Raw genomic sequence first — 17,195 nt, 5'->3', positions numbered from 1 at the left:
CGCGCGCGGCACCATTATAGAAAGGCTGACTAACCTCAGCCAACTAAAACTGCGACGAACGGTGTAGCACACGCACGAAGTATAGAACAGCCCTTATAGACTCTGAATGGTTAATAAGTGACCTGTACAGAGTATTGTAAGGATCTACGGTCAAAAAAAATCTCAATACATACTAATATTAATATTAACGCTCCAACATAAATGTTTATCTAACAAGGATCTAGGCGTTTACCGCAGTGCGCACTGATGTGTTCACATTATACTGCACTGATTGTTACGAGGGAGGCCAGAGATGTTATGAGTGTTACATGTTGACACTCACTTATACATTTGGCCGCAGGCATTGTACCCCCACAGTGCAGTATGTATTGAGATTTTCTGTGACAGTAGATCCTTACAATATTCTGCCCTTATTAACCATTCAGAGTCTGGTGATTAGCTACACTTCTTCAGATGTGCTTCTGCATTTATACGTGATGTCTTTATAGTCCCACCTATACGATATATTGGGGCTCTATATCCCAGTTCATAACCACTTCATTTTAATTCGCACTTTAGATTATAGGCAAGCCTCAGAGGAGGCATAGGTTCACTTACCTGCATTATTTCAATTTTGAGGTATCTCCCAATAAAGATTATTTTAAATTAATCATCATTTCATTACAATACTTGATTCCTTAGGTGATATCAGTGGATGAATCTGTTTAGAGTGCTCTCGATATAGTGGTTTCTTTTTCTTTTGTTGTGCATCTTGCATTGCCCCTGATTGTAGCACCTCCAGCCAGGCTGTAGCGAGGGTTAACCTTTCCCTTCCCCCCACTCCCCCCATTCCCTTAAGTGTTTGTTACTTTTATGTCTCAAGCGCTTATTCCCATCATGTGTCATATTATTAGGTCCCGTGTATTACTGCTGTGACACGCTACAGTACGTACATAAATGGCGCTATATAAATAAAGATATACATACATACATACATACATACATACATACATACATACATACATGTTGTGGTTTTACTATTTCAACATACTTCTTTATTTATTTGTTTTTTACGCGTTCCACGGGTCCTAATAGTGGAAATCACGGACATAGTAATAATAGGGAGATATGTGCCTTGTTCCAGTCAGGTGGAGGACATATTTAATGTTTTGTTTCCATATGACACAAATGAAGACAATAAAAACAATGCTGTGGATTTTGCGAGGACCAGCTAGTTGTGTTATACCGCCTCCGAGCATCTGTCTTCTATTTTGCCGTGTTTACTGTATCGTATTTTGCGAAAGCTGTTCTTCTCACAAAAGCTGGAGTTTTACCTCGTCTGTTTTCCAACTCCAGTTCTGTTGTTTTTCTGGTTATCGCTGCCTGTTTAACAGCAGAAGTAAATAATTTATATTTCTAACGTTATCTTGCAAACACATCATGACTTTTGCATCTTATGTGACATAAACCCAATTACTCCAACAGTGGTTCACATAATGGATGCCTAGCATTATTTAGGGTAATTACAGTGATACTCGTACATCATAAGACCGTTATCTATGGTGTAAACATGCTATCAGGTGTACATATTATTCCACATGTGCCATGAAATGGTTATTGGCTACAAAGAGGATCAGGCCTCAAAATAACATCTACTCCATCAAAGTACTGTAATCGCATTCTATCTCACTGAGACCGTGAACTCATTTTCTTCCAGTGAATATAGAAACATTTGTTTCTATTATGTTAACCTTTGGTGACATTATATAAATTTGGTGGGTACAAAAAAGTGACAAACACCCTTTCTGTAAGTGTACAGTCTGTAAAAATATCACTTGCCCAAGGTCACAAGTCTCAGTCAGGTCTGCAACCATGTATTTCCCCATTATCTCTTAGCATACAGTGTTTCCTCTGCAGCTAGGGATCCTGGGAAACGACATGCAGATGAGTATACAGTGTTAACTTTTACTTCATATCCACTTTAACATGGACCCCAATAAGCTTCTTCCTGTCGCATTACACAGCGTATCAGCACAGCCTGGGTTATAGAGGTGCAGAGCCAGTAACCCTACACACAGACAGCTATCTCTAACTTTTGGGTCACATCAGTGTGAGGCTGGTTATACCATTAACCTTTGGCAAAGTTGAGGTTAAATCTGAAAGCTCCTCACCCCTCTCCTACAATAATTTGGGATGGGGGGCAATTAATGACCTGGAAGCGACCTTCAATTACTTCGTCTTGTACTCTTTAGCAGTACATTACTGTGACAAGTCAACGTTCAATACATACAACTCTCCGCCGCTTAGTTTTCTGCCTCTGTGTCTTTGTGGTTTACAGACAATTTCTTTGAAACTGAAAAAAAGCATCAGGAATGGGAATAAATCCTTGGGCACCCCCGAGCAGAGTTTGTTGTTATACAGTACACTGAATGCATCACACTGGACCGGCTCCTTCTATTTGTCACATAAACCAGGGGGATCCCCCAACAGGTCAGGTTTTCAGGATATCCCAGCTTCAGTACAGGTGGCTCAATTAGAGACGCAGTCAAAGACTGAGCCTCTGATTCAGCCACCTGTGCTGAAGCTGGGACTGATTAACCCAGCTGTGCTGAAGCAGAGACTGTTTGAGCCACCTGTGCTGAAGCAGGGATATCCTGAAAACCATGACCTATTGGGGGGGGCTTGGGGACTGGCGTTGAGCCCCCCTGACATAAACCACTTCATGTTCAGGTGTTAAACATCTGTTTTATTATCTGAAATAACGCAACCCAACCAGTGGGTGAAATGTATTCGGTTTCTGGATAGTTTTTAGTATTTCCTTGTGTAGAAGAAATTGCCAGGCGAAATTCGTAATATATAACATGGGGGGGGGGGTAGTTCATTGGGATGAATATCCAACTTCATTGGCCAGATACGTCTGTCACTTCTCCGCTCCAAGTTCATTGTGGTCATCAAAACACAACAGGCGTTCCTTCAATAAAAGTACATTATACATGACTAATTTAGCTTCTGCTACTTTGGTCGTCTTCTTTTGTTTTCTCTGTGATGGTTTTGCCCAGTGATGGAAACCAAGAATGGTGAACCAGAATCAGACTTATACGCTGAATGAGCAGGGCATTGGAAGGTGTTTTTTGTTGTTATGGTTACATATTTGGAGCTCCTCTGGAGTTGAACGTTTATTTCCCCCTATTCTGGGGGTTTAAAGTTCCGTCCTGGAAAAACAATATGGCTGACAAATTTGGAGGCACCTGCGGGCCAATAGGAAGCCGCAATGCCATTGGTATCTGGGGAAAATAGAGCTGTTTAGCACCGGAAAACCCTCCAGTTTCTGCTAAAGGGGACACACTGTGAGTGCTCATTTGCATGTCATTACCCAGAATTCCTGGCTGCAGTGGAAGCATTATCTGTTCAGAGATAATGGGGAAAGACAGGGTTACAGACCTGTCTGAGACGTGCAAAGGTACTTACAAGTGGGATTTTTATTCTGTACACCGTACAAGTGAAGGGTTGTTGTCACTTTTTTTTTAAGCCCCATAACTTGTTTTGTGTTCAGTGACGTAAACATATCTGTTAAACTAATTGACAGGATTGCTCCTATTAATATATATGTTTTACTGGGCCACCACACTGGTCAAGCTTGGTCAATTAATAAGAGGGGGACAGAGAGGTCTTTGATTGGAGGAAGCTATACGATTCAGGATTGTATAAACAGGAAGTCAGGCTACTGTAACATGAAAAGTAATTTATTTGAACTTTGCCCCGGAAATACTAATTATTCCTACAAACAAATCCTGCTTTATCATATACAACTATTGATACTGATTGGCTGTAATTTTGTATACTGTTTTCCATCCTTCTTTAGTGTGGCACCATTTTCACAACCCATAGGGAAGGCCATGATTCTTACACATTTAGAGGTTGTCTTGACTCTTATTGAGAAATATTGCTTTATTCAGACTCTTAAGCATACCAGGGAGACACGGCCACAGGTCTGTTCGTGACAATTGAATTCCATATCACATTGTTCACAGAGTCTATTATATGAGACACCATGTGATTATGACAACCTTGCACCTCAAGAATGATTGAAATATTATTGGATGGAAGAGGTAACATAAGTGGAGCTTTTAACTTGGTTATCTGTGTCTCAACACCATAAAACGAGAGGTAACTCTCAATGTATTACTTCCTGGTAAAATATTTTCTATATAAATAAATAAGAGTATTTTTACTTGCAAATATGTTTAATATGCAGGTAAACTTGCTACTGTAGACAGGCCTGAAATGTTGTTAGTTATCAATGATTTTAGAAAGCTCAACAAAGCTATAGTTTTGTATAGTTCTTTTGAACCCCTCCATCCACATATATTTGTGTCATAAACTTATTTTCAAAAGCCAGGTGGTGTGATGCTTTTGGATTGTCAATGTGTTGGATATGTCAGACTAATTAAAATCTGGGTCCCTCAGTAAGCAACTTATCTAAAAGTTTTCAAGCAAGTTAACATTTGTGCTTATCTGATGGTCACTTTTTCAGGAGACCGTTAACATAATTTTGGGGTTGTCAAACTTCTACAGTGATACAGTCATTGCTAACAAATGGTTGTCTAATTCTGTGAGGATCTGAGGGTGAATTGGATCTCTCTCATCCCTGTGTAGTAAGCTATAGTCTATGAGGACGTCTTCCTCAGGCGGATTTCCAGCTCCATTCATCTATGTCGGAGATGAGGATGGGTGGCAGAGAATGTGTTGAATGGTTATTTCTATGACAGTGTTTCTAGGGCGTTCTTTATGCATGTGTGGTATAGTCCACCGCTACCTCGCTACCCAGTTAATCACATGACTGGGCTGAACGAGCAGCGAAGCAGGGGAACCTAGTTCAAATCCCGGTGTCAGCTCCTTGTGACCTTGGGCAAGTCACTTTATCTCCTTGTGCCTCAGTCACCAAAAAAATAGATTGTAAGCTCCACAGGGCTGCTAAAAATTATATGTACAGTGCTGCATACATTGTCAGCGCTGTACAAGAAAAAAACAATTATTATAATGGTTGTTATTCTGGGATACCAGTGACATTCTGCTGCCATCAGGTTCAGGTGGTTGGAGATCTAGGTTGCAGTGGTGATATTAAGGCAAAAGCAGAAGCTAATTAAATTAACCACTTGGCCAACCCAGTCTGACCATTTTACTACCTGCTGTAAAACCCCAGACCCTCTTTAATCCTTGATTTTATTTCATATTTAGGATAGCCTTATGTCTATCCCAAGCTGTATTACTGTATTAGCCACTACCCTCTCTACTGAGAGTCTATTCCAGGAATTCTCTCACCCATTCCATGAAGAAGTCGTTCCTCGCATTTCCCCTGAGCCTCCCACCCCCCAGCATCATAGAATGACCTCTTGTTCCAGCACTCCTCTTCCTTTGAAACAGGCTCCCTATTTGCACCTTGTTGAGACCCTTGCTATATTTGAAAGTTCCAATCATATCTCCCCTCTCCCTTCTCTCCCCCCCCCCCTTTCCCGTCACGCTGTACATGTTTAGATCCTTGATGAGTTTTACATACTGTACAACTAACTATATCCCAAAAAGGCTTTAAAGCTAGGCTAAAAGAGCCAGTTGAATTATCTCTATGACCATCAACTAATAAAGCTTATTTGGATCCATGTTGGCCAGATCTGTTTCAAGATACTGCAGTATATCCAGATTTAATCTAAACACTGTGCTTTTAACATGGAGGCACAGGCGACCTTGTTGACCCAGCACGGTGCTTAAATAAGAAGGCATAGTAAACAACATAGAGAAAATATAGGCAGTCCTCTCTCTCAACAGCTGCTACAATGAAGAACGGCCCTCCGTTCTTGAGTGGAATCGGCTTTTATTCCAGCAGAGAGAGAACCACTTTCCTCCGTCTCCGGCCAACCACAATATTATTCTTAAGTAAAGTAGAACCCTGCTAGGAAGATGCATGATACATATGCATGTCCCCGGCTGATCACACTGTTTCTAAATGAAAAGCTATTAATTATAACCTGATAAAGACGCGGAAGGCACGCCGGTGCGATGTGATCCTGTCTCTGGCACTTCAGGTGCAGGCTTTTCCAATTAGACGGACCATTGAAAGCACCTGCCAGACTAAATGCAGAGGGCCCGTGTCCCTGATCAGTGCAATGCGGTGTTAACATCGTTACTGATTTTCCTCATTTCTCCAGGGCAAATACTAATTAATGGATACAATTCGCAGCTGATTAGCCGTAGTTCCTTCAGTAATTACATTCACATGCTAACTGTTAAGACCAGGATTTCTTACCCAGTTTTTATTTCACTGGAAGCTTAATTCGTTTTCTGAATTGTTCCGGCCCTTGAGATAGCTGGCATTTTAATTCTCCTCTCTGCGCTGGTACGTGGGGGCGGGTTATTATAACAGCGTTTCATCTTAAAGATGTTGTGTAGCAATCTGTTTGTTTGCTTTAAACAGATCTCTAATGAGAGCACATGAAACATTAATGTTGTGTTTATAGATTTTTTGGCGCGGTTGTTTACACGGGCTGAATGAAATATGAAGTTTTACAGCACTAATAATTAACATAGATACAGCTATAAAAACCGCCTGGAGACTGTATTACCTTAATGTCTTAGCTATTCCTATACTACGTCGTTGTAAAGCAGTAATCTTCATTACTGTAACTGAGAATGCAATATCTCTGCTACCGCGGGTTTGCTACATTTGTATACTGGTATAGCACGGGAAAACTTTATTAGTTATTGGATTCTGAACATATACTTCCGTTTTTAGATATTTCGGTATATTTGATAGAGATTGGATTCATTTGACAAGTTTTTTTGTGCCCTTGAAGAGGCGATTCAAGCGTCACTTAAAAAAAATATGCAGCATTTGATAACCTTTATTGAAAACTAATTACCTAAGATGACGATCGATTCGGTCTCCAGTGATCGATCAGCAAAGATCCGGCTTCCAATGGCTGCTTTTCAGTTTCAATCAAACCTTCAGTCAGTGCGAGACTGGGCTTATAGTGCCCGCGACAGTGACGCGACGTCGCTCCAAAACAAATCAATTTACTCCGTCGCCAGCGCTTATAGTAAGCGTGATGGAGCGACGTCGCGTCTGAAAATTTGGTAGCCGGGTCTATTTGTTTTTTTTTAGAGACAATCGCCACATGTGACTGTCTCTAAACCAATCAGAGAGCGCGGACCGCCCCCTTTGGTGACGTCGCTGGCGACAGTCACTTCAAATCAAATTTCAACTTTCGCTGGTGGCGACGGGTGACGTTATCGGTCGCGTCGCCGTCACCAGCACTATAAGCACGGCCTAACTCTGCAGCTACAATCTATCCTGATATTACTAAGGTAACATTATCTATTGTTACAGCTTGTAGCTCAAACTGCTGGGAATATTGGCAACACATTATTACAAACAGGAAAGTGTTGCAAAGATGTTGCACTGCTGGGTGTGCAGCAGGTGTGCTGAAACCTGCTATAGAATTCAAAGGATGCACATTATATAAAAACTCTTTAAACATGGCATTAAGAGTTGAATAATAATAATGAAAAAAATGCAGTAAGTATTATCTAATACTAAAGCATTGATTTATTAAAAGACACACACACACATAGGATACTGCGTGGATTGCCTCTTTAAGACATGCAACGTACGTCGTGGGGGGAGTGCTCGTTTTCGAGGGGGGTGATCGAGCTGCCGCTCTGACGCAAACAGGAATTGATGCTCCGTCCACTTCCTATTTTGCGGGTTACGACTAGATTATAAGCTCTTCGGGTCAGGGACTCCTTTTCCTTATGTTACTTTTATGTCTGAAGAGCTTTTTCCCATTATGAGTTATATTATTAGGTCCCGTGTATCACTGCTGTGACACGCTATGTACATGGATGGTGCTATATAAAGATATAAATACATGCATGCTGTACATACTGTCTCTCCTGTCGCTTATACGAATGTTTCCTAACCTGTGACACATATAATACTCATGGCCCAATCCTATAAAGGGGCACATTCTCTTTCTGCGACTTGCAGGACGAAAACAAAAATGACATCATATTCGAAAGGTATTTCTAGAGTTAAATTGCACTAATTAAAAAAAAAAAAAGAAAAGTAGATTTACGTTTTTATTATAGGTTTAGATACTTTAGCAAACCGGTGACAATCTGGCTACGGGGGAGAATCTATTCTTATCTAATGGTGTAAGATAGAGGGATAATTATCTCCCATATGGCATGGCCATGCAAACCAGCTATCTTTGTACGATGCTTATTCTAGAAATGCAGTGGATCCCAGTAGTGGTGAATAAAGCGGAGCACAGCAGGCAAAAGATTGGGGCTACAGTACAAAAAAAGTCAACTAAAAACAACTGTATTTGAGTGGTGACCACATGGGATTGGGCACGGTGGGTCACTCCGTTATTCTAGAAATTGATCTCATAATCTTACCTGATTTTGGGTGCCGACCAGTAGACTTGTTAGAGGTTCCTTGTCTGTACTACAAATTTGACTGAATGACAATATCAAACTATTTGTACTCCTACTGCAGAGTTTTTCAAGCAGGGTTCCTAGGACACCCCAAAAGGGGTCCCTGCAGTCTTCAACTCATTTAAAAATTGTACCAAATACAGAAAAAATCATAATGCATCTGATCTCAGATGTGCTATTTGAGAGGGTTGGGGTTCCTTACAATGCATCTGATCTCAGACGTGCTATTAGAGAGGGTTGGGTTCCTTACAATGCATCTGATCTCAGACGTGCTATTAGAGAGGGTTGGGTTTCCTTACAATGCATCTGATCTCAGACGCGCTATTAGAGAGGGTCGGGGTTTCGCAGATTTTCACAATATATTTATAGGGTACCTTAAAACCGCAGTCCAAACTGCTGTTTTTTAAAAACATATTTTTCCTCTTTAATATGTGCATGAATACAATCCACACAACGATAAGTAATTAGCTAAATTGCCGATCAATCCGTTCTCCTGTGATCGATCGGCGAACATTCGGCTCGGGGGTTCACTAAATGGCTGTCAGTGCAGCAGAAGAGTACCAAAGATGCAAAGATCTGTGGGGAAGATCATGTGACCAGGCAGTCACTAGATACAATTGGTCCACTGCTAGAGAGAGGGTGGGGCTCAAAAAGGGATGTGCCTGAGCCTGCTTCAGAAGAGGAAGGCGATGTGACTTTGTAAATGGTTGCTAAAGAAACACAAAGTGCTTGTTACATTATAATACATTAAAAATGTCATTCAGAGTTGTTGTTTTTTTAAAAGAAAAAGCTACAAGTATTTTCTCATACTACAGAACTGATTTATATTAAAAAAAAAAAAAAACATAGATGCAGAATATTGCTTGGTCTGCAGCTTTAACCTAAAAAAGCTGGAATCCCCTGCCCTGCTGCCTACTTGAATTCTGCTGGAATATACTGTGTAGAGTCTCTTCTAAAGCATTTCTACAAAGCAGGTGATCTGATCGTCATCCCAGAGCTGCTACAGTATGTTGTAGGGATTTTTACTAATGCGAGCAAGATTGCTACTTAAGCAGTATCACTGAATCCAGATGTCTGTTGTCAGTCAGCTAATTACTTGCATCATTATTTTAATTATTGCAGCCATCTACTGTGTGTGGAGTGTAATTGACTCTATGCCACCACTGGGGGATGCAACATTGTGTCGCCACGTATTCCTTCTTTCTTGGAACATTGTCATTGTTAGAAAATCCAGCACAATATCTCTGTATCCATCCATCTTCTACACTTTTTCTCTCTCCCTCCCTCTCTCTCCCGCTCCCCCTCTCTCTGCCCTTCTCCCTCTCTCCCTCCCTATCCCCCTCATCCTCTCTTGTGCTCTCCCTCTCCCGCTCTCCCCCTCTTCCTCTCTCCCCTTTTCCCCCTCTCTCTCTCCAGGGCCGTTTTAAGACCTTTGTAGGCCCTAGGCTGAGTTCATGGTCAGCGCTTATCCGCTGACCCGCGCTGAGGTGTGCCGACGCTTGTCAGTGAGCCCCTGCAGCCACAAGGAGAGCGGCTTTAGCAGGGACTCGCGCACGCTTCCGCAAGCGTGCGGAAGCGTAGCCGACAATAATTTTTTAGTTTGAGCACTCACGGCTCACTGGGCCGGTCACGTGAGCGGTTCGCCCAATGAGGGTGAACTAGCTCCGTGACGTCATTGGCTCACACGCCGACACACCCCCGGACGGCGCGCGAACTAAGGCCAGGGAAAGCACCCGCTTTCCCTCAGCCTCAGCGCGTCACCGCACGGCTGAAGTCACTATGGACTCAGCCCTAGGCACTTTTATTTCTAGAGGCCTGTGTGTCCGATATTTTTACTCATGTTTATGCTAATTTCACCGTTTGCTTGTTTCTTTCGATACTAGCGATATTTGGCTTCGATACCTTTGTTTCGATATTTAAAGGTATCGATACTTCGAAGGCATTTTAAATGAAAATTTGCTGTTTTCTCTTATTTTGTGATTTTTTTTGTTTAGGTATTTTTTCAAGTGAAATATTGTAGGTCCTAAAAGGTTCGTAGGCCCGAGGCACTGTGCCTAGTCGGCCTAATGTATAAAGCGGCCCTGTCTCTCTCCCCCTCTATCCCCCCCTCTCTCCCCCCTCTCTCTCTCTCTCCCCCTCTCTCTCTCTCTCTCTCCTCCTCTCTCCCCCTCTCTCCCCCCCTCTCTCCCCCTCTCTCTCTCTCTCCCCCTCTCTCTCTCTCCCCCCCTCTCTCTCTCTCTCTCTCTCTCCCTCTCCCTCCTTCCCTTTCTGCATCACAGATTTTCTTTTCAACTTTCTTCTTCCCAACAAAATCACATGGTTAATGGTTGGGGCTGTCAAGAAAAAAAGACCTCGTACTGTACATCGACATGTCTTATGCAGGCCATCATTTTATATTCCAGCTTCTAAAACAGGAGTGGTCAACTGCAGGGCTCAAGGGCCACCAACAGGTCAGTTTTTAAGGCTATCCCGGCTTCAGCACAGGTGACTCAGTCAAAATGACTGTGTCGTTGATTGAGACACCTGTGCTGAAGCATGGGTATCCCTAATACCTTGCCTGTGTGTGGCCCTTGAGGACAGGAGTTTGCCATCTCTGATCTAAAACATCAGACAATAGTAACTTACAGTATACTGCAACACGTGAGAATTAGGAGCATGTTAGAAACACTACACATAAGGATTAGATTTCTCAGTTTGTAAACATGTTGTATTACAACATTGCAGTAGCTAACGAAGGGTTAAAAGTTTGTACAGTTCTCGTGGCAAGGTGGTATCGATTAAATAAATTATTACTGGTTGAAACTAAGTGGATTGTTAAACTCCAGATGGACTCAATAAGGAATTGATTATATTTCATTCTTATAGAATACTTCTCTTATTCATTGTTGAATAAGGAAATTGTTTTAATTGGGCGGTGGTATGTACAAATGTGTTAAAGGGGCAATTCCTCCTAACTTGCCTACATGTTGGGGTTGGAACCCGGAGGTTCCCCTAGGTCTGATCTGCACCATTTTCAGCTCCAGGGACCTCAGAGTCCAGAGATATTTACTGGTGAAGTTACTGGTATTCCGGGTTTTTAAAGGGGATTTAAATTACCATCCAATAGGAACCCACAACCGATGATGTTGAAGCTTCCTATTGGTCCAATATTTCACATCCATTCTGTTAACCCTGAGGAAGATTAATGCAGCAGTCCAAGCTGCTGTTGTGTTTTTTTTTTAATTATTATTTATTTCCCCCCTTTAATATGTGCAACAATACAATCTACACAATGATAAGTAATTAGCTAAGATGCCGATCGATTCGTTCTCCTGTGATTGATCGGCGAAGATTTGGGTCATGGGGTTCACTAAATGGCTGTCAGTGCAGCAGAAGAGGACCAACGATGCAAAGTTCTGTGGGGAAGATCATGTGACGAGGCAGTCACTAGATACAATTGGTGCACTGCTAGAGAGAGGGCGGGGCTCAAAAAGGGGTGTGCCAGTGCCTGTTTCAGAAGAGGAAGGGGATGTGACTTTGTAAATGGTTGCTATAGAAACAAAAAGTGCTTGTCACATTATAATACATTAAAAATGTAATTCAGATTTGTTTAAAAAAAGCATAAAATGCTACAAGTATTTCCTCATAGTACAGAACTGATTTATTAAAAAAAAAAAACACATGTAGGACATTGCTTTGTCTGCAGCTTTAAACCTGGTAAATTCACCGGTAAGTATATCTGGAACCGTGGGTTCACTGGAGATAAAAATAGATATGTTTTGCACAGGTGACCCCCCAGTACCCACCCAGTAAAAAAAGAAAAATGAGGGCTCAACTAAACAAGTAGGATGAAGTGCTCCTTTAATGAATTGTTAGTACCTCACCTGAAAAGAAATACATTGGGGTTTGATGTACAGTATGCTGCCGACATCATTTTAATAACACGTCAATAAATATTGTGATTTTATTGCATTTTGTCATCGGAACTATCTTGACACATTGCAGTTGGAGATATCCAGACACATTGCAATTGGAGATATGACACATTGCAGTTAGGAGATATCCTGACATATTACAGTGGGAGATATCCTGACATATTACAGTGGGAGATATCCTGACACATTGCAGTGGGAGATGCAGTATGACACATTGCAGTTGGAGATATGACACATTGCAGTTGGAGATATGACACATTGCAGTGGGAGATACGGTATGACACATTGCAGTTGGAGATATCCTGACACATTGCAGTGGGAGATATCCTGACACATTGCAGTGGGAGATATCCTGACACATTGCAGTGAGAGATATCCTGACACATTGCAGTGGGTGATATCCTGACACATTGCAGTGGGAGATATGACACATTGCAGTGGGAGATATCCTGACACATTGCAGTGGGAGATATGACACATTGAAGTGGGAGATATGACACATTGCAGTGGGAGATATCCTGACACATTGCAGTGGGAGATATCCTGACACATTGCAGTGGGAGATATGACACATTGAAGTGGGAGATATCCTGATGTTCCTGGTGGTTATATATCGAAGTCTCGAGATTCAAAAGGGGGCAAAAAGAAACTGCACCAAATGTACCACAGCAAAATATTTGATCGGTTCCTATCAAACCTCATTTGTTGATCAATCTATTTTTTCGCTGCAGGATTTGCCCCACTTGTGTTTTCTTAGTCGGGAGTGTCATTCACAGAGAGTGTTATTTATTAAACTGCAATAGTGCTGAGCAGGGCAATATTGGACAGAAACTCGCGCCGAAGCCCAATGGGAGTAGCCGTGCCCAGCGGTTCAGCACTAAGCATAAGGGGGGTAATTAATTTTACTCGGAAGAGGCCGATGGTTGGGTTTTGTGGATAACGACCACGAAAACCCAACCATCGGCCACTTCCAAGTAAAATTAATTACCCGAGTCACTGTGTGGTATCGTCAATTGCTACTGTGAAGCGCTATGTACATTAATGTGCTATATAAATAAAGACATACAATACAATACTCCATTACTGTCGTCTTCTGATGGTCTGGGCATGTTGTGAGCCACTCGTGTGGTGTCATCCACATGGGGCAACCATATAAACGCACCCATGCATCTAGGATTTGGTGTAGGGGGCTAAAATATTAGTGTGTTGGGATGTAACAGGGATAATTAAATTTCGAATGCAATACAACTTCCTGTCTGTGTGCTTTTAGCTTTGTGCTTTTTAGGAACGCGATTTATCTGCCGCGATATGATGGATGAAAGAAAATGTTGTTGGTTTTTTTTTCTGTGTGGATCCTGATGAGCTGAAATGTATCAAACTCACGATTTTCAAAAGCAAAACCATCTTCTTTTCCCCCCTCCTCTCTCTTTCAGTTTGCGAATAATAATAACTATATGAATATGGCCGAAGCCAACAATGCATTTCTTGCCGCAAATGAGGTAAGTGTACTTTTATCCCCATGCATGTATTGGTTTAGTTAGATTATTTAGCAGGCTGACGATAAATAAGATTGAAGCTGTGCATCTGAATGTGTTTCATGGACCACACAATAAAGACTTTTTAATGAGAAAGGAAATAACCTGACAGCGCTACATTACCACTCAATTTAGCCGTCCATAGGGCTGATCCTCCCGTAACATGCCAATGGAGAAAGAACCTCGCCTAATGGGAAGCCAACAACAAGGGGATATCTCTGAGCAATTACAGCACGTGGGTTTTGGAATCCCATCACATGATGGTTCCCAGTGCCGGCGTGACGGCGGTGCAGACAACCCCCGCGATTCCAGAGACCCTGCGCTCATCCCCACAACAATGAAACTGATATCCGGGGACGGGGGTGGGGGGAAGAAGAGCGCAGGGCCTCTGTAACTCTCTTATCTTCTTCACTCGTGTCCTCCCGGCATCTCCGCCTGCATGTACCCATCATTATGGCTCTGCAATGTCAAATGGCGTCGCGTTGCCGAGACAATGGGATGGCGTCCTGTTGTCATGGCAGCACAACACCATTTGACATCGCGCAGCCATAATGATGGGGGGAGATGCAGGGAGGGGAGGAGATGCCGCTAGATGCCGCCGGAGAATTTAAGAGGAGCCCCGCATATGTCAGTGCACCGAGCCCCGCAAACATCCGAACCGGCCTTGTTCCAGTGACAAGTTTATAGATTTCTGCCACTGGACCATTATCTGGAACAGTATAATAGTACATTTGAAGCTGGTGTTATTTAACAAAGTAGATGGTTGACCAACTACAGTATGTTCATAGAAGTGAGGGGACACACACAGTGGCCTCGTTTACATATCACATATCACCCAGAATGCAGTCTGCAGCTTAACACTCAAAACATGTAAGCAAATCAAGTGTGGGCAACTCTGGAAGCCATGCAGATAACTCATGGGCTCTCTATAATCGCTGTACTTTGTACGGTAGTGGGTTTTAGCCACTTTTTGTACCAACCATAATCTAATTGAGTCCAAATATCAGTGACCAAGCTCATTCTGATGCACCCAAAAGGGTGTAACAGCTGTCACTGATTATGTATGCTACAGTATAATGCAGCAGAAAAAAGCTCCAAAAAGAGACCATTTAAAAGTTGATAGGTAGCTGAACGTGGGCTTGTTTACATGCCATTACCCAGAAACCTTTTCTGCAGTATAACCACTGTATGAGACGTGACAATTGGGTTAAGCGGGTTTGGGGACCTGTGGAATACATGCAGTTTAGCATTGGGGGAGCCTGTTTTGGCTTTCTCAGGCTACAAATGATATACAATGGATCTGCACCTTCTCTGGTGAGGAGTTTATTTAATCCAGGGTTGCTTTTCATGGTACAAATATTAAAATATTTTATAAATGGCCTCCACACACTTTCCACAGAGATTCTACCAGAACCATCATATGAACACATGAAATAGTCATTGATACAGTACACCTTCAAATCCTTTATGAGGTATACAGCTGTTAACCGCATATAGAGTTCTATATATCTATATATCACACTGTCAAATAGAAGGCAATATGTTGGTAAAAAATGCTTGACACCAAGCAAACATAGCAGCATATAATAATATAGATATTATAGAGATTTGAGTGAGTATCATTGACATTCTAAGCTGAAAGTGTATTTTACGAACAACGCTTTGGGGCGGGTGCACAGAACATCACAAGCTGCTTTTTTGATGCACAGAAACCTAATTTTTCATTACGCTTATGTTATGCACATGTATGCACTAATGTGACCATTCTCCATCTGCGCTATCAATATTAAAATGAGTTTTTCTTTCTTTTCTTGTGGTGCACAGAATCAGACTGCGCTAGACGTACAGATGTTAAGGGTATGTACAGAAAAACCGTTTCTGCGCGCCAAAACCGTCCCCCAAGTTTAACTGGGCGTGCACCCTAAAAAGCCTATTTATAGCGTTGGGGCAGAATGAAGTTGTTATGTATCAACCAAAAATGTATTTATCGCAGTGCAGATGTTTCATAATAAAACACAGTGTGTTATTTTCACGGTGCGGCTGTTATAAGTAATATTACAGTAAGAAATGATATTTACATGCACTAGATATGAAAAACAATACACAATCCTGTTTTAAACAACGACTCTTACGCCGTGTGTGAAGACTTCATACATAAGACGCACAGTTTGTGAAGGTTTGTGCCACTTTTTAGCGCTCAAATGAACGGAATGGGAGATTTGGTCGCGGCCGTCCCGCAGCAACTAACTCAGCGTCAGCGTTTAGCCATAGGGGGACCCTCCGCTTCTGCTGCTGCGCCCACCCCCCCACCCCCCCTTGCTGCTGGCCGCTTATACAAGGGGTTTTTGGCGGTTAGGGTAGGGGGTTAACTTTAGGGGTTTTAGAGGTTAGGTTATAGGCTACAGGGTTAACTTTAGGGGTTTTAGTGGTTAGGGTAAGGGTTTTAGGGTAAGGGGGTTAAGGTTTTTAGGGTAGGGGGCAGCATTACTATGATGGGGTTTTAGGGTAAGAGTTAAGGTTAGTAACTTACCTTAGCGGCGAAGCGGCCGGTGGCTAAGCATCCCGGCGGCGAGGTGAGCAGCGGTCATTTGGTCTCAGCGAAACGGATGTCCTACAAAGTAAAATTGATGCACACACAAATAAATATATGACAGTACACACAGCAGTCTCCAGCGTGTGATAACCAGTGAAATATTTCTGCGTGCGCGGATTAAATATGGTGGCTGCATCAGCATTTCAATTATTTCTACCTCCTCGGGTATGACCAACCAGACTGGCTTCGATAAGGGAATAGTGTTTCTGGCGTGGGGCCCCCGGCGTTTATTTGTGATAATGAACACAAACCCCATCTGTAAGGATACCATAATGTTTCATTCTGTACAATGTCTTCCTCCATTTGAATGGAGCATTGATGGAAGGGCCGCTGCTAGCAGCTGTTAGGAGACAATTTAAATCCAGCTGTGATAATTCACCGTGGCAGACATTGGCTGCGATGTGTTGATACCAACAGCCTCTCAGCATTTGCATTTTTATCAAAAGGAACGAATGGTTTTGAACGTTGTCGTGCAGATGGCGTTCAACTGTCTACCCCAAGGGCGGCCAACTCCAGTCCTCAAGGGCCACCTACAGGTCGGGTGTTCAGGATATCCCTGCTTCAGCACAGGTGGCTCAATCAGGGGCTCAGTTGTTGACTGACCAACTCCAGTCCTCAAGGGCCACCAGCAGATCAGGATTTCCCTGCTTCAGCACAGGTGGCTCAACCAGTGGCTCAGTC

At 42.5% G+C, this 17,195-nt stretch overlaps 1 protein-coding gene and 1 long non-coding RNA gene across 3 annotated transcripts in view; one reads left to right on the top strand and one right to left on the bottom strand.

Moving 5' to 3' along the window:
• The window catches only part of TOX3 (TOX high mobility group box family member 3), a 160,509-nt gene that overhangs the window by 96,095 nt on the left and 47,219 nt on the right, over positions 1 to 17,195 (top strand). For both annotated transcript variants that reach the window (XM_075577152.1, XM_075577153.1), the window contains exons 2-3: positions 13,820 to 13,885; positions 15,746 to 15,778. In XM_075577152.1, the coding sequence (XP_075433267.1) occupies positions 13,820 to 13,885; positions 15,746 to 15,778 (99 nt within the window). The remainder of the gene's footprint in view (positions 1 to 13,819; positions 13,886 to 15,745; positions 15,779 to 17,195) is intronic.
• On the bottom strand, positions 1,036 to 17,156 carry LOC142470178 (uncharacterized). The gene is made up of 3 exons (XR_012789209.1): positions 16,452 to 17,156; positions 2,270 to 2,332; positions 1,036 to 1,362 (listed from the first exon to the last, which is right to left on the bottom strand). It is a non-coding gene; the product is annotated as an uncharacterized LOC142470178 (long non-coding RNA).

The sequence above is a fragment of the Ascaphus truei genome, chromosome 19 (genome assembly GCF_040206685.1).
Source record: "Ascaphus truei isolate aAscTru1 chromosome 19, aAscTru1.hap1, whole genome shotgun sequence".
In the NCBI taxonomy this organism is placed as follows: Eukaryota; Metazoa; Chordata; class Amphibia; order Anura; family Ascaphidae; genus Ascaphus; species Ascaphus truei.
The sequence above is the reverse complement of the archived record's forward strand: the minus strand, read 5'-3'. Positions and strand labels throughout refer to the sequence as shown.